This window comes from Haliotis rufescens, unplaced genomic scaffold (genome assembly GCF_023055435.1).
Source record: "Haliotis rufescens isolate VD_foot unplaced genomic scaffold, xgHalRufe1.0.p SCAF_1, whole genome shotgun sequence".
NCBI classification, from domain to species: Eukaryota; Metazoa; Mollusca; class Gastropoda; order Lepetellida; family Haliotidae; genus Haliotis; species Haliotis rufescens.
This window is the reverse complement of record NW_025963779.1, coordinates 60864547-60891115: the sequence shown is the minus strand read 5'-3', so window position 1 is coordinate 60891115 and position 26569 is coordinate 60864547. Positions and strand designations below refer to the sequence as shown.

General features: G+C 38.0%; 1 protein-coding gene across 2 annotated transcripts; it reads right to left on the bottom strand.

Annotated features, from left to right (window-relative positions):
- Positions 1 to 5717: 5717 nt before the first annotated feature.
- LOC124145056 (BLOC-1-related complex subunit 8-like) lies at positions 5718 to 26020 on the bottom strand. Of its 2 annotated transcripts, XM_046514724.2 has the most exons (8): positions 25831 to 26020; positions 24782 to 24868; positions 23231 to 23343; positions 21705 to 21769; positions 19121 to 19228; positions 15308 to 15442; positions 10937 to 11014; positions 7499 to 7633 (listed from the first exon to the last, which is right to left on the bottom strand). In XM_046514724.2, coding segments are annotated over exons 1-8 (639 nt in total). In that variant the 5' UTR covers positions 25883 to 26020; the 3' UTR covers positions 7499 to 7632. The 2 variants fall into 2 exon arrangements, with proteins under 2 accessions (XP_046370679.1, XP_046370680.1); XM_046514723.2 differs by lacking the exons at positions 10937 to 11014; positions 15308 to 15442 and having other exon boundaries at positions 5718 to 7633; positions 25831 to 26016.
- Positions 26021 to 26569: the final 549 nt, after the last annotated feature.

Genomic DNA, 26569 nt, shown 5'->3' with positions numbered 1-26569 from the left:
ATTATATCCCACATATATAATGCTCATTTCATTCTGGCATAGATAGTATTTAATTAACAGTTAACAATTTCATTTCTATGGGCAAAATCATGGTAAATAAACATCGATAAATTCTTTACAACCTCTGTTCTCTCACATTTTAATAAACTTATAAGTTTACATATGTTTGGTTCACTGTAATAGTATTTTGGTAAGTATTTTATTCTTAGTTCTAAATATAACGGACATCTGATAAGGAAGTGATACTCGTCTTCTATTTCATTTAAGTTACACATGTTACATATTCTTTGTTCTCGTGGGGTAATTATATATCTGCCTGTTTCAATATGTAGATCATGCGACATGCAACGAAACCGTGCCAATGCTTTTCTATATTTTGGTACGGTAATATTAACGAGATAGCATTCTCTATAAATGTAAGGTTTAAAAAGTTTATAATAAAAGTGTTTATTTGATAATGCTAATGAAACATTCCATGATTGTAAATAAATATCTTTTAGTCTTTGTTTCAGTGACTAGATAAACTCAGCAGTATTATTGACCCGTTGATCATACCAAACATTACCAAAACCAGATTCAAATAAGAGTTCTCTAACACCAGTTGCCCAGTTTCTTTTACCATTTGAATCAAACAACAATAACATATTATAACCCTTTTTTGGAAATCTATACAAAGGCATATTTAAAATTCTTCACCAATATTTGATAACTTTAATATATGCAAAAATATACAGTGGATAGCGACCACAATCACCATAAACCATAACCCCGGGTGTATTAACTTTTACACCTAAATATATCTTACATGCATACAAGTGAATCTTTTCTATAGCATCTACTTTTGAGAGTCCCCAAATCTCTGCACCATACAATAAAATTGGACTTATTTTTACATCAAAAATTTTGAAAAGTGTATTATAATCAAAGTTTAGACCACATGCATTTCGTTGAATACCAATGAATACCTTTTGAGCTTGTAAGGATGCTTGGCTTACATGATATGTCCATGAAAGACGGTTAGTAAAATACACTCCTAAATATTTATCAAAACTTGTTATCTCCAATTGGTTACCTTTATAGTACCATTTTTCATATTTTGATTACCGCAGTTTTTAAATACAACAATTTTTGTTTTATTTCTATTTACATTCAATTTCCATTCATCACAATACTTTTCTAACTCATTAATTTGTGACTGTAGACCTTTAATAGTACTTGAAAATAGTGCAATATCGTCTGCGAACAAAAGTAAAAACAATTGTATTTCTTCTGGGTGTAGTTGAATTCCATAGGAAAAATTATTATATATTTGCATTGCAAATTCATTGATGAATAACGAAAACAGGAACGGGCTTAAGATACAACCCTGTGGTACTCCTAAATGACTTGAAAATGTAGGAGAAATAACTTGGTTATTTCTAACACAGACTTTTACATTTTCATAAATGCTACATAACAATTTATTCATTTTAGAACTTAATCCATGGGTCTTAAAAAGATTCCAAAGTTTATTTCTTTGCACAGAGTCAAATGCTTTAGAAAAATCTACAAAAACTACATAAAACTTTCCACCCTTATTATTAAGGTATCTTTGTATTAAACAATGTAATATAAATATGTTGTCCACGGTACTATATCCGTCTCTGAATCCAGCTTGTGACTCATCAATTTTGTTCATTGTACTAGCCCAATCTTTTATTAATAGTAAATATCTTGCTAAAAATGCTCAAAAGAGGTATACCCCTATAATTATCGGTGTTGTTTATATATTGCAAATAACAGTTTATATTTAAAACTATACCACGTTTTATCATTCTAATTTTCGCTTTCAGTCACTTTTCTCAGATTTTGGATCTACATTTGCACTTGGACTTTATTTTGTTATTCAATTATCTGTTTTTAAATAATTTTGTAAATCAATTGTAAATAAAATGTTTTTGAACTTTATATAGAATTCAACTCGGTTGTCATGAACGCCTCTAAGTGAGGGTCATCCTCATGACACTGCGGCCACAAGGATGTCACGTGACCGGACATTTCCTTTGTAAACAAATGCGCTAACACTGAAATCATATCAATTCGTTCTCATGCAAGTCCTTCAGTGTGATTTAAAGATTGTTTTACATAATTATTAAAATCCGCTATTCCAACAGCGAGAGTTAGCTGGTTACCGGCTCTTTTTGCGCGTCGTCAGATCATAGTTTGTAGTGATATCAAGAGTCGGGGCCCAGCTTACAGCGACACTGATGATTTTGACAATATATCTTTACACGTCATTTGACCGTATCGCTATATCTATGGAGCTTTGACGTCTGCACGTGGAGCCGTGCAACCATTGTAAACAAAGGATAAATACACAAATGGAAATAGTGTTTAACCTTTTTAGATAACTTTTCAATGAAAGATAATCATTTCACGGCGTAGGTTTATATAAAGACGATAAAAAACGTAATTTGTTAATGGAGCGTGTAATGTGTGTGAGTGAGTGAGTGAGTTGGGTTTAACGAAGCTTTTAACATTATTGCAGTTATATCACCGCGTGACAGCTTAATGTGGGAGGAAAGCCCGAAGTGATGCAGGTCTCAGATGTTTACCACTTCTGTGAAACCCACAAGCACGGGTATGGTGCTGACAAACCTAGAAACATAATCGGGGCGAACCGGGATTCGAACCCACAATCATAGGTTTCTGGCGTGCCAAAGGGACGCAACTCACGAATCACGAGTGTGTAATGTGGCAGAGGAAAGCAATGCTATTCAAATGTTTCGTATAAATACTGAGGACTAAACCTTCTGAACAAATCCACCTTCTGAACCTTCTAAACAGGTCTGCTTTTTGAACTGGTCTTTCTTCTGTACAGGTCTACCTTCTGAAGAGGTCTACCTTCTAAGCAGATCTACATTCTGAACTTGTCTGACTCCTAAACTAGTCTACTTTCAAGGCGAATTGCACTGCCATATCTCCCTTATCACAGGTCAGGTATTTGTATGAAACTGACTTCATAACCAATAAAAGCGACAAAACCTTTCCATATCCACAATATATATCTGTTCAAAGCATACTGATAGCACGATTCCGACTAATTCATGAGCCCGGTTAACAAATAACTATCAAATGGTGATTATACTAGGTGTTCGCGGAAAGTTGACCAAGTCCTGTGTCACACTGGTATATCTTCAATACACCCCTAATTGCAGGGTAACTGGTTTGCCCATGATAAGTTAGCCCCAAGGTAAGTGTGTTTGCTTGTTTGTTTGTTGTTTAACGCCGCACTCAGCAATATTCCAGCTGTATGACGGCGGTCTGTAAATAATCGAGTCTGGACATTCCAGTAATTGACATCATGAGCATCGATCCACACAATTGAGATACGATGACATGCATCAACCAAGTCAGCCAGCCTGACCACCAGATCCCGTTAGTCACCTCTTACGTTAGTCGCCTTTTAAGGCAAGCATGGGTTGCTGAGGACCTATTCTACCCCGGATTTTCACGGGTCTCCCAAAGGTATGGCAATGACGGTATCATTTTCATCATGTTTGTAAATACAGTCATCACACACATTTGTTATGACAACTTAGAGTCCAAAACAAGACTAAACGTCACCAACAAAATACACGTTTGGCTATGTCACCCCCTGGGAGAGGATGTATCCCTAAATGCAGAAAGTGAAGGGTAGGTGTCGGCCCGGGAGTGCCAAATTTGATATTTGGGAGGAAAAATCCTCTTGGCGTTCCCGGGACCAGTAGGGACTCAGACACGGTTCAATGACACAGGATTTGGCACTTCCGGTACAAGGCATTGTGGGCAGATAACTCGAAATCAGGTTGAACAACCTGTGGAGAGAAGTCTAAGTTCAGGTCATGTGCCTTCTCACGCAAATATTCGAATACCCGCACATATTTAGCTTCTGTTTTATCGGGTAGGAGTCCATACACTAAGGTTTGATCTTCTAAAACAAGCGTTTTATCTGTAAACACACCCGAATGGTGAGTAAACTCTTTGCATCTGTAAACACAGTCAATAACTCTTCAATAATTTTGACCTTCTTGGGCTTTATCTGTAAACACAACAACATCGTCAGTAGACTCACTAGCTGCAACTGTAAACACAGTCAATAACTCTGAACTACTCCTTTATATCATAAAGTCTATTTCTACTAAATTTAATTAAATGTACTTAGGTATGCCTCGTTTATATCATAAAACCGTACGCATTCACGGTTCACCGCACTCACGGGTATTCCGTCGATTTGAGACTCCCGGTACGAAAAGCAGAATCTCTCAATTTATGAGTTCGGCACTCCCGGGACTATCTGAAATTCAGATTTGGCGTTCCTGGACCATAACCCCTAAATGCAGCAAGTGAAGGGTAGACTTTGGGAAGTCTGTCAAGGACGAATACTCCCGCTAATTGCAGGACTTGTTATCATAACACATTAACACCTGCCAAGCAGGGAGCGGGTAACCCTTTGAATATCAAACAAATAAATTCATGTCGAGTATTTCGAGGTTGTGTTTAAGTGACAGTTATTCATTGATTCATGGCATAGTATTTAAGAAAAATAATAAGTTTCTCAGTGATCCTGTAGCGATATGACAGTGATGCAGACAATATGCTGCTTCCCTACCAGCTCTATGTGCACTCTTCCTGACACAAACGATTTTGCCAGTAAAATATTATGACTTGTCATTTTTACCATTTTGTTCCTCAAATAAATGACTCTTTTATGGAGAGCAACTTCTTTTATTCTTTGTATGACGTTTCAGAGGTACTTCTTGCACCTTTATCATGCTTAGTGTATTTTATCCATCAGACACCTGTGCAGACTGGCAAATAAAGATACATTATTTTTTTATGGATGATCGATCTGTCCCATTGCAAGGATTCCTAATCTCCTGTCACCAGACAGACAGGTGAACAAATGCTACCACCCACGTTCCTGTCTCTACATCAGATGTTATCACTGGGATGCACTACCTATCACAGATAAACAGTTCACAGAGCCAAATGTGCATTTTGAGAGAATATAATGCAGTCAAAACACGTACATCAAAACAGTTTTAATATTTTAAATACTGTTTCGTTTCAGTTGAAATAAATCAATTTTGAGAGAAAATAAGAAAGCGTACAAAATGAATGTAAAGAATTAATTTCTTCAAAAACTCTTTAACATCTTATTTGGAAACAATTGAATGCATGTATCTTCATTGTAATTAATCACATATTTGTAAATATTTTCATCATTAAGAAGTATTTTAGCATTGTCTAATTTATAACTACTACCAAAACACTTTCTCCGCATTCCATGGCAGCCATCATGGCCATGTTGAAATTTGAAGTGGAGTGATTTGACACGACTGTCTTCACATGTATAAGTCCAATGGTGTTTTAGGCGTTGTGAAAACTCTGAAGAGTTAATGGATAGAAAGATGTACAGATGATGGACCAATAGCTTAGCTGGTTGCAACCATTTGAGTTGTTCACAATCAGCTATGGAAACCACACTCAAATAATTCATACTTGTTAAAGCAATTCAACCGATCCATACTCTCATGGTTGTAAGTCTCTAAAATTCTCAATAGTGTATCTTAAATCTGGATGTAAGTACCAATCGTCTCCACATTTTTCATGAATATCCACAGAACAGAACTTACATTCACACCATGAGGGATGTAATAGGAGGAAAGAAAGAGAAAAGAATACTACACAAACTATTTGTTCATTAAAGTTTATTTGATATTCACATATGTCAACACACCATTATAAAAGAAAATATTTGGAAACTTTAGTTCATTAAATTAAAGGGAATTTTCCTCTGCCTTTTCTCTTCTAATATTCTGAAATCTATATAAAACAGATGAGGTACATTTTCATCTTCTTACAACATCATGCTCTTGAACAGGCATTTGCATATGATGTTACATAAGCACTACTAAAATGGGATTATGTGATAATATTTCTGTCAACAAACATTCATTTTCATCATGACTATCTGTAGAAGCAGACTTGCCCCAGCATAGAACTGAAAGTCTAAAATAACAAGCACTGATATTGCACAGTAATAACAGATTCAGCCTTGGGAATTTGTTGTTAAGACTAGTCCAGAGGACTAATGTATACCTCATTTGTCTAGTCCTCAAAGTTTGTATCTAGTCGTGTTTGAACAAGACAAAATGCTTACTATGTCTTATTCAGTTGCAATTTGTATCAAAATGGAAGCATTGAGAACTGGTTCAGAATAATAGCCCTCAAATGCTACTAGTCCATGAGTAGTACCATCATCAGAGTTTTACTTGTCCTCTGCACAATTTAATAGTCTTGGGCTAGCGGACCAGAGTGAATTTTGAACTAGCTTGACCCTGGAGATTCAACCTCACAAGGAGTCTTTGTTTTATTCTTGTCTTACTCCTGAATATTGCACAATTCAAATATATCACAAATGTCACTCAACACCCAACGTCAGTATACAGTCTTATACAATGTTGATTTATGTCTGTGTAATTGTAGAGTGTTAACAGGACTAACCATGCTAACACACACTTTCATTTGACATAAAGGAATTCTATCATGAAGAATATTCCATAATATTGAGGTTCGACTTTACATGATAAACTCCCTACACTGAGCCTCATGGAAAGCAAAAGAGTCTCTTGTAAAGTTTCATACAGATCATGTGAATGAACATTGTTTTATGCAGCAATGATCAGCAATATTACTGTGGAATGTATACAATATAACCAATCATTTGTAGCATGAACAACAATCACTCATTCTGGTTACCTGTTGTAACCGCCCATTCTTAGCCAGCTCTTCTTACAAATGCTGTGTTGTGGACCTATTCAAGTCTGTAATTAATACCGAGTCGTTTGTTTGGATTTACCCTTACAGTCAGCAACATTTCAGCTTTATCTATCTCAGTGGCCTGTAAACAATGTAGTCTGGATCAGAGCAGCCAGTGATTGACATTATGAGCATCCAATGCTATCAGAATAAGATGACAGGCAATCAACCATGTCACCAAGGCTGATCACGGATCCATTTTAGTTGCTTCTTATGACAAGTACTGGGTAATGGGGACCAGTTCAAACATGGAATCCTCAGAGGTAAAATCTTACAAGAACTTCACATTGAACAAAACAAGAAATCAACATGAGAACATGGGAGATAACAATGTATGCAATTCTTACACCGCTCAAACAGACCCAGTAGAGACTAGCTGTGAAGGTCCCCATCAACCACAGTTGCTACATTGACATCATTAATATGTTAATTGTGATGGAACCAGAGAGGCTAGCTGTAAATGTCCTCATCAGCCTCAGTTGCTACATCGATGTCCTCGGTATGACAGTTCACCATCACTGATTGGACACCTCCGGGACCAGCAGCAACTCCTGGAGGAACTCCTGCAGGGGACTCCGGAACAGAAACAGGACTTGGCAAATTGGGATCAGTAGGGTTAGGTCTTGTGGCAGCATCTGTTGGTGGGGCTCTTACAGGTGGGGCTGAAGCAGGGAGAGATGTAGGCAAAGTGGCATTTGTACAGTCAGAGGGTGTAGGTGAACTTGAGATTGTTGCCGACAATGTAGTACTTGATGCAGCAGGCTGACTTCCATCCTGAGGAATTGAAGCCCTGGAAAAGAATATCAGGGTTGTGAAATGATATTAATATGTGAGAAAGACATCCATTCTACATACACTTCTCATTTAGTCACTCCAACAATGACCAGTATAATATCAAAAAAGAAAATGTTCAAAACTTAACTTTCTCATAAGAATTTGTCAGCCAAACTCTTGTCCTGCAGGCTAATTCAACAAATTTGCATTTGATAGGATTAAACTTCAGAACATTTCATTTTACCAGGAAAACACATTTATCAGACGAATATTTTAACCTTACTCTGAACATATGTATTCCTATCATGTCATATCAGGGTTGTTGCAAAAAGCTACCAAACTTACCAACTTCACACAAAGGATACATGCATTTGGCAACAAATTTACAATAATACACGCACACGCACACGCACACACACATTGTAGGCGTGGTGTGCATAACAGAAGTACAAAATGCAATCTAAACATGTTGAAAAACTATTTGTATTAAAGCATAAAAAGGTGTTTTAAGTGTAAAGAGTGACAAAACAATGGAGGCTTTTCTATCAACTATCTATTTTATAAAATGTATTTGTCAGATGAAAGTGTCCAAGGCCCAATGAGGACAAGGAATTCTGGATTAACTGTCCTGAGCGAACGAATAAGGTAAGTCCCAAACCTTGGTGAGTTGACCAATCAACTATGAGAATCACTAAAATGCACAGGTGCAAATACTAGAAAATTGTTACGCTCGATCTTTCTACCTTTATGCATATTATCCTGTTTTCCTGTCTTGCAAACCATCACCTGTTGAAATTGGTCGAATTTGTTTCCCATTCTCAATTACCAATGTGTGGTTAAGCCATCGTCAGCCCCAATTCACCATGTCTTGTAAACCATTATCTAAAGAAGGAGTTTTCTTCATCCCGCAAACCATTGTTTGGTGCAAGAGCCCGGCCTGGTCCCCAAACCTAGTTTCCACTCCAGTGACTGGAGAAGACGTCCTGAACCCCAAATCTGGTGACAACGGCCTGAACTCTTGTTAGCCATTTTAGGTAAATGTGAAGGCCCAAACCTTAGTTTTCATCCTATTGTAAACCATATCCAGACAAAGGGAGTGAGTGAGTTATGTTGACACCACTTTGAACAGTATTCCAGTTATATCACAGCATGTGCACTTAAAGTGGGAGGAAAGCCAGACAAAGAAGCCATACTGACACAAGGATGCACTTTTTTGTGAAATTACTGATCAATCCAAATTGGTAACCCTGCCCATCTGTATCATAGTTTGGTGAAGGCACTGAGCACCTTAAAACGTAACTTGATTTTGGTTATCCAGTTGTGCATCATTGCATGTGAAGGTATCATGCGCTTCACAACAACCTACAATTTGTTACATGTTTTCAAAAAGTATCTAAAGCTTAACCATGTATATCCTCTGGTGAAGATGGTTCCCCTGTACTTGAAAACCACTTGTTGACATGGTGAATCATGACGGTGTCAGCAATATTTCAGATATATCACAACAGCCTGCAGATAATCAATTCCAGGCCAGGCAAAACAGTGGCTGATTGCAGGATCAATGTTTTTTGTTTGTTTGTTGTTTAACACCGTTCTCAGCAATATTCCAGCTATATGATGGCGGTCTGTAATTAATCGAGTCTGGACCAGACAATCCAGTGATTGACATCATGAGCATCGACCCACGCAATTGGGATTGATGACATGCATCAACCAAGTCAGCGAGCCTGACCACCCGATCCCGTAAGTCAACTCTTAGGACAAGCTTAGTCACCTTTTAAGGCAAGCATGGGTTGCTGAAGATATATTCTACCCCGGACCTTCACGGGTCACATGATCAATGCAGCTGGGGTACTATGACACACAATCAGCCAGTCACTCACTGTAACCTCCTGAGCATCAATCGTCACAAGAATACATCAATGATGATATACACTAACCCTGAATGTCCACAGGCTTATGGTTTTGACAACAGACATCATCTGAACAAGCATATGACTGCAAATGGTAGTATATGTGGAAAAAAAAAACTACAAAAAAAACTAAAAGAAATTCTAAATAGAATGTACGTACAACATATATACTACTCAAAACAAGTTAAAGAACACCCACAATGGGTAGGTTGTGTGTTGCAATACCCACCAGCCATGACAGATTAACTAGAGTCATATGAAAATAATTACGTGTTTTTAAAAAAAAAATTGAGTGGTATAGAACAACAAGGCAACACAACTATGTCTATTCATTAGTCATGTTAATCAGGGTTGAACAATACAAAAAATAAATGTTTTAAACATTTGCTTCTCTTAACCGTGTATGGGTCAGCTGGAGGACACAACAAAGATAACATGATAACACAGAAGACACAGACACACAAGACTGTTTGCAAGCAGTGACTGAAAAGTAAGGTTTGTGTTACAAACACATAAACATACACATGCTTTCTGCTAAACACAATCTCTACCCATGTACATCTAACACACAGACTATATTTGAATTCTCTAACACACAGACAATATCATCTTCCCGGGGCAAGGGAGTTAACTGACCATAAAAGTCCAATTTCCACCCTTGCCGAACAAGGCAGGAATTATGGAGATATATTTTGGCTGGACCAACAAGTGAGTCTATGCATAATCCAATTAAAATCGCGTAATGAAATCAAAATCCGATCTGTAAACTACTGTGCAGATATCGGCCAATTGCAGGATTTGAAAAGCATGTATACCGCAAACTCGGCTTCAACATATATTTTCCAAATATTTTCCTGTTTTTAATTAAAGTGCTCACGTGATTTGATGCATTTTGCAAGTAAGACCTGTTTTGTTACAATATAGATTTTGATTATTGATCAGATCGTCTTGACTAGGCGCCACCATTTTGTTTGAGGCAAATGCAAGTGATATAAGAGGTGGAATCTGATTGGTCAATAGGAGGGGCATAGAAAGGACATAACTCGTAATAGCCACTGGTGATGCTACGATCGACCCCAGAAATTCCAGCCTAGTTCGGCAAGGGTGGAAACTGGACTTTTTCAGTCAGTCAACTCCCTTGCCTAGGGAAGATGAGACAATATTTGCCTTCTCTTCACACACAGATAATATTTGCATTCTCTAACACACAGACAATATTCGCATTCTCTAACACACAGACAATATTTGCATTCTCTAACACAGACTATATTAGCATTGTCTAACGCACAGACCATATTTGCATTCTCTAAAACACAGACTATCATGACTATAACTGCTTTTTCAAATAGAAAGGACACACAAAGGAATTTGTGCATGCTCTTGCTGGGAGACAACACTCATCTTACTATTTGCCACAGTTTTTAGCGATGATCCCAAGTGGCTTTTTGTTGGGTGAGCATGGACAGACAGCTGGTAGCAGGTCACTGACAATGCAGCCAGGAGAAGCAGGCAGTAAGTTAGAATTTCATCAAAATTTGTTTCATGATCCCAAAATGGGTCGATGACATATCATTGTGTTGTGAAAGCATTTCGCTAATGTATTTTAACCTAACCTTCTTAAACACAAGAGGGAAGGAGACCAGAAGACATGACATATTATTCTAATAAAACATGATATATTAATCATAATACCGTATTCGGCGTAATAAGCGCCCAGGGCGCTCTCAAAATTAGGAATAGGGGGCTCATAGTAGAATATAAATCTGATGAAAAGAAAATAGAGTTGAAAGATCAGAAATTTCTACGTTTGTGTACCTGAAATGATACAAAAGAAAAGTCTGTGTGTATTATACACAACAGATATATTTTTCCAGACTTTAATTGCCCATAATTAAGGGTGCATATAACACATGAGTGTGTATTATACACAAATAAATAAGTCTTGTGTACATTGATCAATCAGAAGAGGTGCTAATTGGGATTGTTCACTAGCCAATATATTAGCAAATATCACCGTGGTATTAGAGCGGGGCGCTATTACGTCGAATATGGTAATGCAAATGTGCTATTCTAGTTTCTGTTTTGGTATTAGGTAGTTTATTTAGAAGATTTCCCTCTGTTTTAGTGATTTTTAAAACTAAATAATGAATGTACAAATAAGACTCCTGTATTTGCTGTATCAATCACCCTGGTGCTTAGAAAATGACTAAGGAGGGCACATCTTAAAACCACATGTGACAATGTCAGAGATCGAGTGGGAGAGAACCAACTGCCTTCAAATGTTGATAAAACAAAAGCTTTTGCAATAATAGCTTACAAGACAAGGTTAATGACCATCTTAATAGTATCTCACATTACCATTTTAAACGCTGTATACAATATTGTTATGATTTTCTTGTTATATAGGTGGTTGATAACCTGAAAATAGCAATCACATTAACACATGTTTGACCTATGCTTCCATGCACTATTGTACCCAACATCATTACTTCGATGATTGTTAAGTGCAAAGATCAAACTAAATTAATCTGCAACAATTATCTTACCACAAATAAAACTGACGTGTTAACTGAAGTGTTTATCAAAAACAAATACATCCTTCGTTTTTTATTTGGGTAGTTTTATCATGCATCGAATAGTTTAACGGGCCACCATGTGAAAAAGCCCAATGTGTGACTGCATAATTGTATCACCTCCAAAGCCACTGTTTGACAATTTAGAGAACCCTGACTCAGTTTATGTACTTTGGCAAATAAAGTATTCATTCTGACAACAAAGGTTCGTTTCAAGCCCCAAAGATTTTAATCTGGTCAGTGTTCCTTCCCAAGGCAAGGGAGTTAACTGACTATAAAAGTGCAGTTTCCCTCTTGCCGAAATAGGCTGCAATTATGGAGTTACATAACGACTAACGAGTCTATGCATAGTCCAATCAAAATTGCGTAACGAGCGGTTCATAAACAACATGGATTTTAACGTGCAGATTTCAGTCGACTGCAGGATTTGCAAAGCATGTGTGCCGCCAACTGGGAGTCGACATATTTTGCCAATTCTTTCATGCTTTTAATCAAGGTGCTCACGTGATTTGATGCACTTCGCGGGATAAGACCCGTTTTATTACAATATAGATATTGATCATCGAGTAGATTGTCTTGACTGGGCACCGCCATTTTGTTTGAAGCCAATGCAAATGTTATATGAGAGATGGAATCTGATTGGTCAATAGGAGGAACATAGAAGGGACATAACTCGTAATAGCCACTGGTGGCGCTACGATTGAGCCTAGAAATTCCAGCCTAGTTCGGCAAGGGTGGAAACTGGACTTTTATAGTCAGTTAACGCCCTTGCCTTGGGAAGATGGTGTTCCTGTAAATAACAGTCAGTTGGTGTCATCATGGTTATCTGCCCATTGGTTCCAATATTATTTTACCAAAAATGAAAATCTCTATGTTGAATAAACTGTTGAATAATATGACAGCGGTAATGAAATTGATCATAAATATGAAAACATAGACACACTGCTCATGATAAGTACAGGATTGTATTATGTACATGGCATATCTCAAAACAGATTTCTTGACATGCTATTTCTGGAGATAACATGTCTGCAGTAAAAATTTTGCTGTGGAAAGAAAGACAAAACTTAATGTTTTCTTAAATAATATGCTGCCCCTTCTACACAGCTGTATTTTCTGTGAATTAATGGAAGAAAAAATGGACTGTCACATGAACTTTCAGACTCTGTAATGGGTGCTTATGAAGATTACTTATAGGGGTGTCACGATAAATCGAAATCTTGATATATTGCTATTTGTAAGCACTTAAAGTCAATAAATCGATCGTTAAATCAATTTCTAATCAATAGTATCGATTTCAGGTAGGAATATCGATAGTTTCGATTGTATTTACCATATCAATACAATACATGCGATGCTGTTCAAATTTGTTTTTCTTTTTATTAAGGGTGGTTGGAATTTTCACATGGTAATGTGGAAGGTTTTTTCCCCTTAAATTATTAGGGTAAAAAAACCAAAATCAGTCATATCTCAAACTTTACTTTTTATTTGTTGTTATGGTTATCACATTCAAAGGAAACTTCAGTTCCAAGGTTTAATTCAACTCTAAAATCCATCTAAAATGATACACTGAAAACTATCAATATTTATCGCAATAGTTTCTTTCAATATCAATAGTTATTGCAACAGTGATTTCTAGACCAATAGTTACCCCTAATTACTTATGAAGATTGGTAAATAGTTGGTCGGGTGCACTTATTGAAGCAGGGCGCTTAATACAGCAAATACAGTATGACTAGACCTTTTCTATATCTTGGTTTAAGGATAATTGAATGAATTCTGGTTGCTCAGTGGGCAGAAATAAATTATAAAAGACATTTAAGATTTTGTGTGTGTTTTCTGCCTAACATTTGCTGAACTACTTCTAAAAAATGATCTGAAATTGTTGCCATTTGGGCAGCAGTTAAACATGGCTTCATCATGTTCATCACTTGGCCAACTGTGTACTCTTGTTTTGCAGTTTAACCAAGTGAATGCAAAATTTTGCTTTACAGATAATGTTTTTCCACTTTAGGGTCACACAATATCCATGAACCAAATAAAAGAAGTCTTGCCTTATACAGAAGTTGATGGGCTCAGAATTCAAGTAGGTTTCCTCAGGATTTATCAGGTTTGATCGAAAACAAAACTAAAACCAGGGAAGAATATCAAGTCGTCATAACTTAGTGGATATTCAGGATGTAAATTATATATTTTGCACAAATCAAGGAAAATTAAGCATTCATGTTTCTATGAAACTAAACATTCTGAAATAACACAAACATTCATGTAGATATCTAAATCAAAATCCCTAAATACAATATATATATGCCCTACTGTCTGACATAGCCTGTCCCACCACAAATTGAATATGATATGTATCTGCCCTACTGTCTGATAAAGCCTGTCCCACGATATATAAGCCCTACTATCTGATGCTCTGTCCAGCCACTAAGTGAATACAATATATCTGCCCTACTGTCTGACATAGCCTGTCCAGCCACTAAGTGAATACAATATATATGCCCTACTGTCTGGCATAGCCTGTCCAGCCAGTAATTGAAAACAACATATCTGCCCTACTGTCTAACATAGCCTGTCCAGCCACTAAGTGAATACAATATATATGCCCTACTGTCTGACATAGCCTGTCCAGCCACTAAGTGAATACAATATATATGCCCTACTGTCTGATGTAGTCTGTCCACCCAATGAGTGAATAAAATATAGATGCCCTATTGTCTGACATAGCCTGCCCTGCCTTACAGAATATAACATCTCTGCCCTACTGTCTGACATAGCCTGTCCAACCACTAAGTGTATAAAATATATATGCCCTACTATCTGATTCTCTGTCCAGCCACTAACTGAATACAACATATCTGCCCCACTGTCTGACATAGCCTGTCCAGCCACTAAGTGAATACAATATATCTGCCCTACTGTCTGATACTCTGTCCAGCCACTAAGTGAATACAATATATCTGCCCTACTGTTTAACATAGCCTGTCCAGCCACTAAGTGAATACAATACATCTGCCCTACTGTCTGATACTCTGTCCAGCCACTAAGTGAATACAATATATCTGCCCTACTGTTTAACATAGCCTGTCCAGCCACTAAGTGAATACGATATATCTGCCCTACTGTCTGATACTCTGTCCAGCCACTAAGTGAATACAACATATCTGCCCTAGTGCCTACCATACCCTGTCCACCACTTACTCTGAGGTCTGTCCATGTCCACTGTGGGCGAGAGAGCTATCGCTACTTAGAGTGCTCTCGGACATGTTGGGCGCTGCCCCACCTGGTGCCGCCCCGCTGTGGTTGTACATGCTGGGGTTGGAAGATTCCTGCTTCCTGTAATGGTATACTGATGCTAACACTGACCTATTCTCCTCAGTGTACAATGTATTGTTGACCATGTGCTGACAATCACCAGCTGTATCCTGTGTCCTACATATTACATCTTTGGTGGAACCCATCAACACTGGTACGTTGCTAACAAACCAAGGATCATAATAAGCACAAATCTTGGATTCAAACCCTTGATTAGATCATCCTGAAGAAACTAAGGGATACCATTCTTCACAGTGAATCACGGGGCCTTAGATCACTGGTTATGTGTGACCTGTGTGTTAACCGGAGCGTTATCATGTTTACGGTTATTTGATGGGTTACCTGTGTTAAAATGAATACTACCAGATAAAATCACTATTTCAATAGTGTTATCACCATAGCAGTACATTAGGGCTGGGACTAGTCCAAATCTAATACCTGGGTACCCATCCCCCTACTACCCGACGCTACCCGGGTACCCGCTGTAGATCTCAAGAGATAGGTCCAAACGTCGGATTGGGAATAGTATGACCATAGCCCTGGCAAAATGTATTTTGAAACTGGTATAAAATGATCTGGTCATGCATACACTGAAGTTGACTGAAGTTTTATCCTTATTCAAACATATAAAGTCAGAAGGAATGTGTGGATAGTGAGAAAGAAATGCGAACATCAATAACTTGTTGTGTAACAATGGAGTTCCAGATAATTTTGCCATTAAACAATTTATCATGTGACTAACCACAGGTCTGGGTAGTCCTGTGGGTACCCGGGTTCTAAACATATGCCTCCTTGAAATACAGATGTCCTGGCTATATTCATGTTATTCACAGCATGTCCAAACCTTTGTACCTACCAGCTTGAATTTGTCTTTTTGTATCATTTTTGTATATAGTTAGCTGTTCTTAGTAGGGATGGGTATTGGAGGTTTGAAATGTATCACAATATTTTGCAATGCACGAGGCCGTAAAGGGATACATATCACAATATATTGTATAACAAAGTTTGAATTCAGAAGCAATCTGATACATTAAGGTATGAACTGAAGTTCATAAATGGAACAAAACATGATGTTGATACAACATGATGTTTACTCAGTCAATAAATACTTAGTCAATAAATACTCAGTCAATAAATACGCAGCCATCTTGGGACCCCGGATTCATGTTCCGGGGCAGCGGAGGCATTTGACAAGTATATAACATGAAACACATGACAAAAATCGTTATTTGAAATCGATCGAGCATGAAAAAGTGATATTGTGATACGTATCATGGAAAGAATTAACCTCAATTTACCAAAATACTGATAATACCACACACCCTTACTGGGCTGAAGGAATGTTGACAAGACTTGGGCTATGGACTAGTGGCTAAACAATGCTAAAGCCAATATCTTCAGCAGGCATGGTGTGAAGGTTTGAGTATAAGATAAAAGACTATTTATCAATATTCCTGGCTTAGCAAATTATTAACATCATCAAGTGACTGAGCAAGTGGTGTGGAATGAGGTGAGGTGAGGTGAAATGGGGTTTAACGTCGTGCCCAAGATTATTGCACTTAAATAGTGCCATTTTATGTGTCAAACATACTTTCCATGAACCTTAGGAAGCAGACATAAAACATCTCTTGTGAGCGTATATGTATTTGAAAAAGAGATTATAAAAAGTGTTGTGGTTGATCAGTGCCTCTGTCGCCGATTGGATCAATCACTAAGCTACAGATACGAAGGTGGTATGTTTGAAGAGACTTGTCCATACATTAGGGAGTGAGTAAGTGGATTAGGTTAAACGCCGCTTTTAACAGTATTCCAGTCATATCACGGCGTGTCAACTTAATGTGGGAGGAAAGCCCGAAGTGATGCAGGTCTCAGACATTAACCAGTTCGGTGAAACCCACGAGCACTGGTATGGTGCTGACAAACCTAGAAACATAATCGGGGCGAACCGGGATTCAAACCAACAATCATAGGTTTCTGCACAGCGAATCGCAGCGCCTTAGACGACTGGGCCACCCATGTCCCCCATACATTAGGGAAGAGAATTTATTGATGTCAACTTATGAGGGACACAACGTTTCGGAGGATATATTTACTCCTTCATCAGGTGAATTGATGCTATGAAGCAGAAAACATATGTATGTACCTGTAAGAACAACAAAAATTATAAGACAACAAAGGTGGAAACTTAACAGTCCTGGCTTCCAGTTCTCCATCACTAACACCTATCAGTGCTAATTAACTCTTAAGTGTTGGCCTCCAATTGTCCATTGCTAATCACATATCAGAGCCATTAATTATTAAGTTTCCAAGTTTGTTATATTATTACTTTTGTTGTTCTTGCAGGTACATATATATCAGAGATACAATGTCTTCAGTCTTCCTATTACTGTACTGAAATTTCTGATATTGGTTATGATATTAAGTATTTTTTAAACTAAATCACCCACAGATCAGGTAGAAAATGAGCAGCTGATTTCTTTTTCAGTCTTATTTTACGAAACAAATACACACAATCTTAATCTCTGGTTATGAAACATTATCCGTCATACAGTACACAAATACCATTGAATTTGTAAATCATCGTAAATTTTTTATCGTAAATTTTATGTTTTCATTGACTAAATTTGCAAACGGCAAAACAAGCACACAAATTCCTATATTGCAGCCATGACCACAACACGAGATGCGCAGTAAAGCAGTGAGCACGTAAAGGGAAGTAACTGCACACTATACTGACTTGGGTTGTTTTTTGGTATTGCAGCATTTCACTGCCTGGGTTGTGTGTTTGAAACCAAGTATATTTTAGGCTTTTTTAATTTAAAAAAAATGGAAATAAAAAGGAAATGTGTGGTGGACTTTGTCATAATGCGGTGCCTGAAAACCAAGACTACTTTTTTTCAGCCGAATCATGATAATATATTCTGTACAGTTCAATTGTTCATCATATGCAGATGTTGTTGTTGTTGTTTGTAGTTTAACGTCCCACTCAGCGATATTCCAGCCATATGACAGAGGTCTGTAAAAAATCGAGTCTGGACCAGACAATCCAGTGATTGACATCATGAGCATTGATCCACGCAACTGGACTTCGATGACATGCATCAACCAATTTAGCAAGCCTGACCACCCGATCCTGTTAGTTGAATCTTATGACAAGCAGAGTCGCCTTTTACGGCAAGCATGGGTTGCTGAAGACCTATAGATGTAAAGAATCTAGCAATTAGAACACATGAACGATTAGTGGTGATGGTTGTCACTACTTATAGTAATGGACATTTTGTACTTTTGTTGGCTTTTTCACTCTTCTGCTCATTCAACTCTCTGGTTGTAGAAATTCATGTTTTTCATTGGACAATTTGGTGACCACCTTGGATTTCAAAATGACCAACTTTTCAACTATATTCTATCAAAAAATGTCTTCTATTTCACTTAGATCAAACAATCAAGCATCGTTATGTTTGAATTATGTATAGTGATGGCTTGAATTGTGATATTAAAATAAAGTATGTTTTGAAAAAAGTCGGGGTATAATTAGTAAAGGCCCAAGAAGGCTGTCAAACAAAATAATACCAAAGGATTTCTTACCTTGTATAGAGAATAGAATGAGCACAAAAAAATAAAGTGGTGCCAATATTTCCATAAACCTAAAACATGTGATATTTAGGTCTACAATATCAGGTGTGAGGACTGACACAGTACCTTCTACTTTCTTCATATCCTATCTGTTGTTTCATGAACATGGCATTCTTCAGCAGTTCCTGGATGTTCTGGAAGTGGAATTCACTTTGGTACATTGTCTTCACAGCGCTGAGAAGAAAGGATAGAAAGATCATACATAACAAATCACTTGGTAAGAAGTTAAAACTCAGGGTAGAAAGATTTTGATATCAAAGATTTGAACGGGGATCTAGAGCGACTTAGGGGCCAACATTTGGCCCCAAATCTGCAGCAAATGTCAGTAAAAATTCCTAAATTGGAATTAAAGAATTCCAATTCTATGTTTTATTACTATGACCAAGTCTATAGTGCCGCTTATTTCACTGATCAATAAGAACAACAGCCTTCAATGAAAAGGTTTACATTGTTGCATTGAATACAGAGTATAAATACCTCTAAACTTAGGAAAATAAGAATTTTCACCCAAAAAAATCACTTTTGTCCAAAATAACTATTTCTTCCCAAACTGGTGAACATGGTCAACAATGGTCAAGGGCACATAGTTTGAAATCAGAGATAAATCACTGCTGAAACTGATATACTGCATTTATAATACTACAAGGGAGACCACCCATTTTGCTTACAATCAGCATATCCTAATCATGCTAATAGCTGTGATGCCTACAAAACATTTATTATTAGATATTAATCTAAAACTTTCCAAAATGTGAGGCAGGAGGAATTCTATTTTGTATTCATATTTTTTCTTGAGCTGTTTAACAAGTTAAAGTCATATGTCGTCATCAGCTGTCAACAGATGTGATTTCCATACAGCATAAACGTCTGGTAGGACAATGTATATGGTAAATTTCACCAACTACAGCAAGAGGGGAACACACAGGGACATTCTTCATCTGTTGGTACTTGAGGACAATGAAAGGATGTGAGGTGGGGTATTTGGTTGTGCGGAATGCTCAGATGATATAAATTCATATCAGGTAATTAAATAATACAAATTATTACTGCTTAATAACGACTTTACCATTCTAAATATGCTTATGCAGGGTTTTACCTTGACTTACAAAACTAGGGGTCCAGGGGACCCCCAATAATTATTTTCAAGGGTCCTTTAGGAGTGAGTGAGTGCACTGGGTTTTACGCCATGTTTTGCAATATTCAAGCAATATCATGGTGGGGGACACCAGGGTTCGGGTCTCCCGGGGGCAAGAGAGTTAACTGACTATAAAAGTCCAGTTTCCAGCCTTGCCGAACTAGGCAGGTATTATGGAGTTAGAATTTGGCTGGACTAACGAGTCTATGCATAGTCCATTCAAAATCGCGCAACGAAATCGAAATCCGGTTCGTAAACTGGTGCGCAGATTGCGGTCGCTTGCAGGATTTGCAAAGCATGTGCACCGCCAACTCGTCAACAGATATCGTCCAAACATTTTCATGTTTTTAATAAAGGTGCTCGCGGGTTTTGATGCACTTCGCGCTGTAAGACCCGTTCTATCACAACATAGATCTTGATTATCGATCAGATCGTCTTGACTGGGTGCCAATGTTTTGTTTGAAACAAATGCAAGTGATGGAATCTGATTGGTCCATAGGAGAGGCTTAGAAAGGACATAACTCGTAATAACCACTGGTGGCGCTACGATCGAGCCCAGGAATTCCAGCCAAGTTCGGCAAGGGTGGAAACTGGACTTTTAAAGTCAGTTAACTCTCTTGCCTAGGGAAGATGCATGGTGGGGGATACCAGGGTCCAGTGAAGTTCATCTTCCCGAGGCAAGAGAGTTAACTGACTATAAAAGTCCAGTTTCCAGCCTTGCCGAACTAGGCTGGTATTATGGAGTTACATTTTGGTTTGACTAACGAATGAATGTAACGAATGGATGTAACGAATGGATGTAACGAATGGATGTAACGAATGGAAGTCGCCAATTTGAAACTAGTGCCGCAATGTTTAAGAAAGCTGCTTTCTTAATGGCTTATGTCGACTTCCTGTTGGTAATTTCATTGGTCGGTAAAAGTTAGCGGAAGGTGGTTCTGACATGACTTGTAATGGGATGTCCTCAGCGGTAACTTGTACTCGATTTTAATGAAATTGAGGTAATCTGGGCATGTGATCAATCCTTCTTTGTTTATTTAAAGCAGTAATTGTTTATTGTTAAGCAAGTTTATCTCTGCAGCCGTTGAAATATGCAGCTACTCACCGACTCATCTCTCATCAAAACACGGGCTGTGTACTCGCGGGCATATGACCACGGAGTACGCTGATCACTGTGTCGGATTAACGGGACTGATTAATGAGTGATTTCAGCAATTCCTTGCAAATTAGGTGCGTCAGAGTCGGAGTGCGAGACTGTCGGATTAACGGGTCTAAATAGCACTGATTAAATCGATTCCCACCATTTGTGTCGGATAAAGCTGATTGTCAGATTAACAAGTGTCGGATTAACGAGACTTGACTGTATATTTTTCCTGCGTCCATTCTAGACTTTTGTGCGTACTGGATGCATATTTCTGTGTCGTGTAAAACCCTGTTAATGGATTTTCTATGCTATACCGTCTTGGGGTGTCTATACTAGTCTCACTATTTAAACAACCAAATGAAAAGACTCACTTTGTGGCATATTCTGTATCGAAACATGCCCCTTGAACCTGCTGTTGTATGCTCTGCACTTCATGCTGAAAATACAAGTACCGTGTAAGGTGATAAGTACATTGACGGTTGAAGACAGTGCCTAGACTATAGACTAGTTGATAACAGACACAACATTCCCATAAAAATATTCCAGTCCTCATTTCATTTAAAACATTACAACTTTTAAAGTTATTTCCATGTTATAATTGAAAACAGACCACAAATTTGAAGTGGTGGAATATATCATTGCCTGTGAAGATTTGCTGTTGCTGTTGTTAGCCATACACTAAGAATGCTGATGCAAGTGAGTGAGTGAGTTGGGTTTGAACATTATCACAGTGTCAGCATCATGCGGGACGAAAGCCTTAAGTGATGAAAATCTTGGACTTTTACAACCTTGATGAAACCCATGAACACAGGAATGGTGCTGATAAAGCAAGAAAACAAATAAAGGAGATTTCGGATTTGCTCTCTTGACTTTAAAATCCTGGCATGTCAAAGGGATATAACACTGCAGAATGCAGTGCCTCAGATGACTGGCCTTCCTGTGCCCCTCCACTAAACAAGAATCTTAGACTTCTGATAGAAGAATGGCTGAGATCAGTTTGTATTATGAAGGCCTGCTGCCCAGAAACCAGAGACTGACAACATCAATTAGAATTATATACAATGACACATGTTTCAGTCATTGTAGGGAAACCCACGACCCACAGATTTCAATGTGCAGAATCGTCGACTGCAGGATTTGCTTAGCATATGTACTGCCAATGTGGTGTCGACAGATGTTATCCAATTCTTTTCATGTCTTTAATCAAGGATCTTAAATGATTTGATGCAATTCGGGAGGAAAGACCCGTTTTATTACAATATAGATCTTGATAATCGATCAGATCATCTTGAGTGGGTGCCGCCATTTTGTTTGAAGCAAATGCAAGTGATATCTGGAATCTGATTGGTCAATAGGACCAATCAAGCCAAGAAATTGCAGTGTAGTTCGGCAAGAGTGGAAACAGGACTTTTGTAGTCAGTTAACACCCTTGCCTTGGGAAGATGCACCTAAACTGACATTCTACAATGAATTTAGAAAAGAAGTGATACCATTACTCAAAACTGAGACACATAACACGATAACCCTGGGGAATGTATGTTATCCTGTGTTTACATTGTAGACAGTTGCTGCCAGGAGATATGATGGTGCTAACGTGAGCGAGCACAATATCTGAGATCAGAGTCAGATCAGAATCCCCACATAGACACAATGTGTGACAACAATTGTCGGAATAAAGTTGAAAGTGGAATAAAACCCAATTTACTCACTCACACAAATATCTGCACACACCATCTGCCAAAACCCAACAGTAATCTGTGTTAGAAACTAAATTGTATTTTAAGCTAGGGATCTCCAAAACCCATCTTGCAACATTAGTAGTTTGACAAGTATCCTTGACTTTCGTTTTTAATCTCAAACACTGATAATGACATAAAAATTCTCTAAAAAGACTTACTTTCTGTTCCACCAGCTGTGGCAATGTCTTCCTCACATGCTCCTGGATACGGAAGAAAGCCAGCGATGGTTCATTAGCAACTGTGTTTATATTCTCTGAAAATTTGTCTGAAACTGATAAAACACAATATGCATGATTGGGTCCATAATAATAACGATACTTCCAATTACTACTACCACTAACACTACTAGTAGTACTAATGTGTATATTTATAATGTGCCAAATCCACAAACTAAGCATGATCTGAGAGCCACATTTTTACCCCAGTCAATGGACCATTGTGGACTTGATTTTCATTCTCAGCTCCCTGGGGAGTATACATAATTACAACCCAAGATGCAAGTGAGCCGAGGTGCTAGAAGGCTTACAGTCCCATTACCATCCCATCCTACCAGGTACCTGGGAGAACAGAGACATATTTCGAACAAAGTCACTTGCCCAAGGAAACCCACATGTGCTTCAAGTGCCTGAGTGTAGGGCAGGACTGAAGGCCCTTGGAACTCTCAGGGTGAGTGAGTGAGTTCAAATTTAACGTTGCATCAGCATTATTTCAACCATATAACGACAGAAACTCTCAGGAGTCAAGCCAAGGAGCCAACGACTCGGCATGACCGACGATGCTTAAGGCTGAAAAAAATAATAGTCTTTGTTCTCAGGCACCGCCCGCATCACCAAAGAGTCTGCTGCACATTTTTATTTCCATTTTAATTTTTTAAAATAAAAAACCCAATACTTTAAAACAATGCGATCCCATATAACATGCAGTTACTTCCCTTTACATGCACACTGTTTTACTGCGCATCTCGTGTTATGGTCATGGCGGCAATAAGAGTTTGTACGCTTGTTTATGTAAGGAGACCCTCTCCCATGAAGATGGTACACAACTGTTTATTTGGTTACATACAAGTTTGAACAAGCAAAAAAACACACAAAACATCGCCCGCCCGCACGCACTATATTTCCAAAAGTCATTGCCTGAAAACCAATTCTTTTATTTTTTTAAGCCTAACTTCACCTGATTTGTGACCATGTGCCTCCACATAAGGTTTACTTCTGTCGTGTCTGTATACGTACCTGTAATGAGTACTTAAATCTAGGGACACACAAAATGTTCAACTCTAAGCACCAAGGTAATGACAGGCAACCCTTTACGTTCCTGCCTAATTTCAATGACGGTTATCAACAGCCAAATATAGATATGGATTAGGCTAAAATAAATAATAGTCTTGGTTCTCAGGCACTGCCCGCATCATCATAACATTCGCAGCATGTTTCATTTTTATTTTAAAAATAAAATATTTAAAAAATCCATAAATAATCCAAGCTCAGCCGTAGTCAAATACTGTATTCAAGTATTATACTCATCAAGGAATACATTTGTGTAGGAAGGCCCTTTCCGAGGTACATTGTACACAACCTTTTTTTGGCTACATACTAGTATGAATATAAAAAAAACCCGCCTGCCCGCACTAAATTTTCAGAAGCCTTTGCCTGAGAACCAATTCGTTTATTTTTTTAAGTCTAACACTACTACTTTTTGTAAATTCATACCTCTCCTTGTCTTATGGTCCAGCTCAGGGTCAACAGATTCGCGGAAAATCTGGTTGCTGCTCATACGACTGTATAAACCGTCTCCACCTGTTGACATAACATACCACTGTCAGTGTGTCAGAAATATCTGAGAATGTCCCTACCCCAAAAAGGTGCTATGTAGGCCATGGGTAAACAGGAGCCTTGAGGGGGATTGTGACAATCAAGACAGACACTGCCTCACGACTGTTGAACTCCATCATGGCTCTCGGCTAGACTGAGGGCTGCCACTATTTGGGATGTATCTAATCTCATTGTAGCAGTTTACTACAGATGGTCTTTACTTTCTAATCACTATTCTGACAAAATATGTTCAGTTTCTAAAGTTGACAAGAAATGTGACTCGTCTAGACCTTTCATCAGACAATTTAGGTGGAGGAAACAATTACCACATTCTCCATCACACTATATACCATAATACTCTTATAATGTTAACCATGTTGACAAGTGTCGGACTGACAGTGATGTGACAAAGGCCATGAAGTTTGCAGGCATTTATCTAGGCCAGCTCTGAGGCTGATAGTCGGCCCCAAGTCTTTCACAAATGTCAGTAAATATTCCCAAATGGGAATTTCAAATTTCACAATTCATGTTAAATATTACTGTTATGTCTTTGTATTGGTGACTTGTATTTCACTGACCATTTTCAGCAAAGTGACTTTTTATTCTCCAAAATTGCCTGCCAATGGCACTTAGTTCGGATTCCTGGATAAATCCCAGGTTTGTTATGACACTGATCATAATCATATGATCTGACAATAGGGTGCAATGCTTTATGGGTAACACCAAAGACGTATATAGAATGTATATACGTCCGTGGTAACACACAGGCGTATTATCTCTACCGTGTATCCTTATATATACCACATTTAGACTATGTGACTCTGATAACTGATTTATCCTCGTTATACAAGCGTTCACGCGCAAGAACAAGGCAGACGACCCTCAAGGTTTTATCACTGTTAGTGAAATATCAGTGTTAATGAATGAGAATTATGTCACCGCCTCACCCTGCATGTTCGGCTGATGCTGGAACCACAAGTAGTTCATTCCATTTTCCATCCAAAAGAACTTTCACCGCACTCAGTTGACGTTTTGTATCTATCGCAATGATATAAATAAGCAGATGCAGAAACTGAAACCCGGAAACGCAAAGACAGGCTCCTTCCCATCGCGTGATACTTTTCTTACCTCCCTATCGCTGTGAGGAGCTTGGGCAGAGCCAAGCTCCTCACAGCGATATCCTATTCGCGGGAGCTCTCTATCGCGAGTCAAAGCTCCCCACTGTTATCTAGGTGACCACATCCATTCTTGGACTTGAACTCGTGACTGACTGAGCGTTATGTAAAATATATTTACAAACAAGTGATGGCTGTCTGACGCCAAATTTGTGGTTTTCTTTTTCAATTTGATTTTCTATTTCATTGCAATCATCATGTAATTGGTACAGTAAGAATGTAAGCGGGAAGTTTGTTAATTATTTTCAGTTTGTCTGCAATCTCGAACCAATCCACAGGAACTCGTTATTGGTCAGTAAATAAACATATATATATATATATATATATACGTAAAAATATATAAGTTCTCTACTTATGTATAGGGGTAATTATTTTTATTTACTTACCAATATCCAGTTCCTGTGAACCAATCTGACAAAAAAAAAAGATAGGTAAATTCAAACGTTTTTAAAATTCACTATGATGACATTCCCAAAGACATTAACAAATGTATAAAAACGTTACTACATTT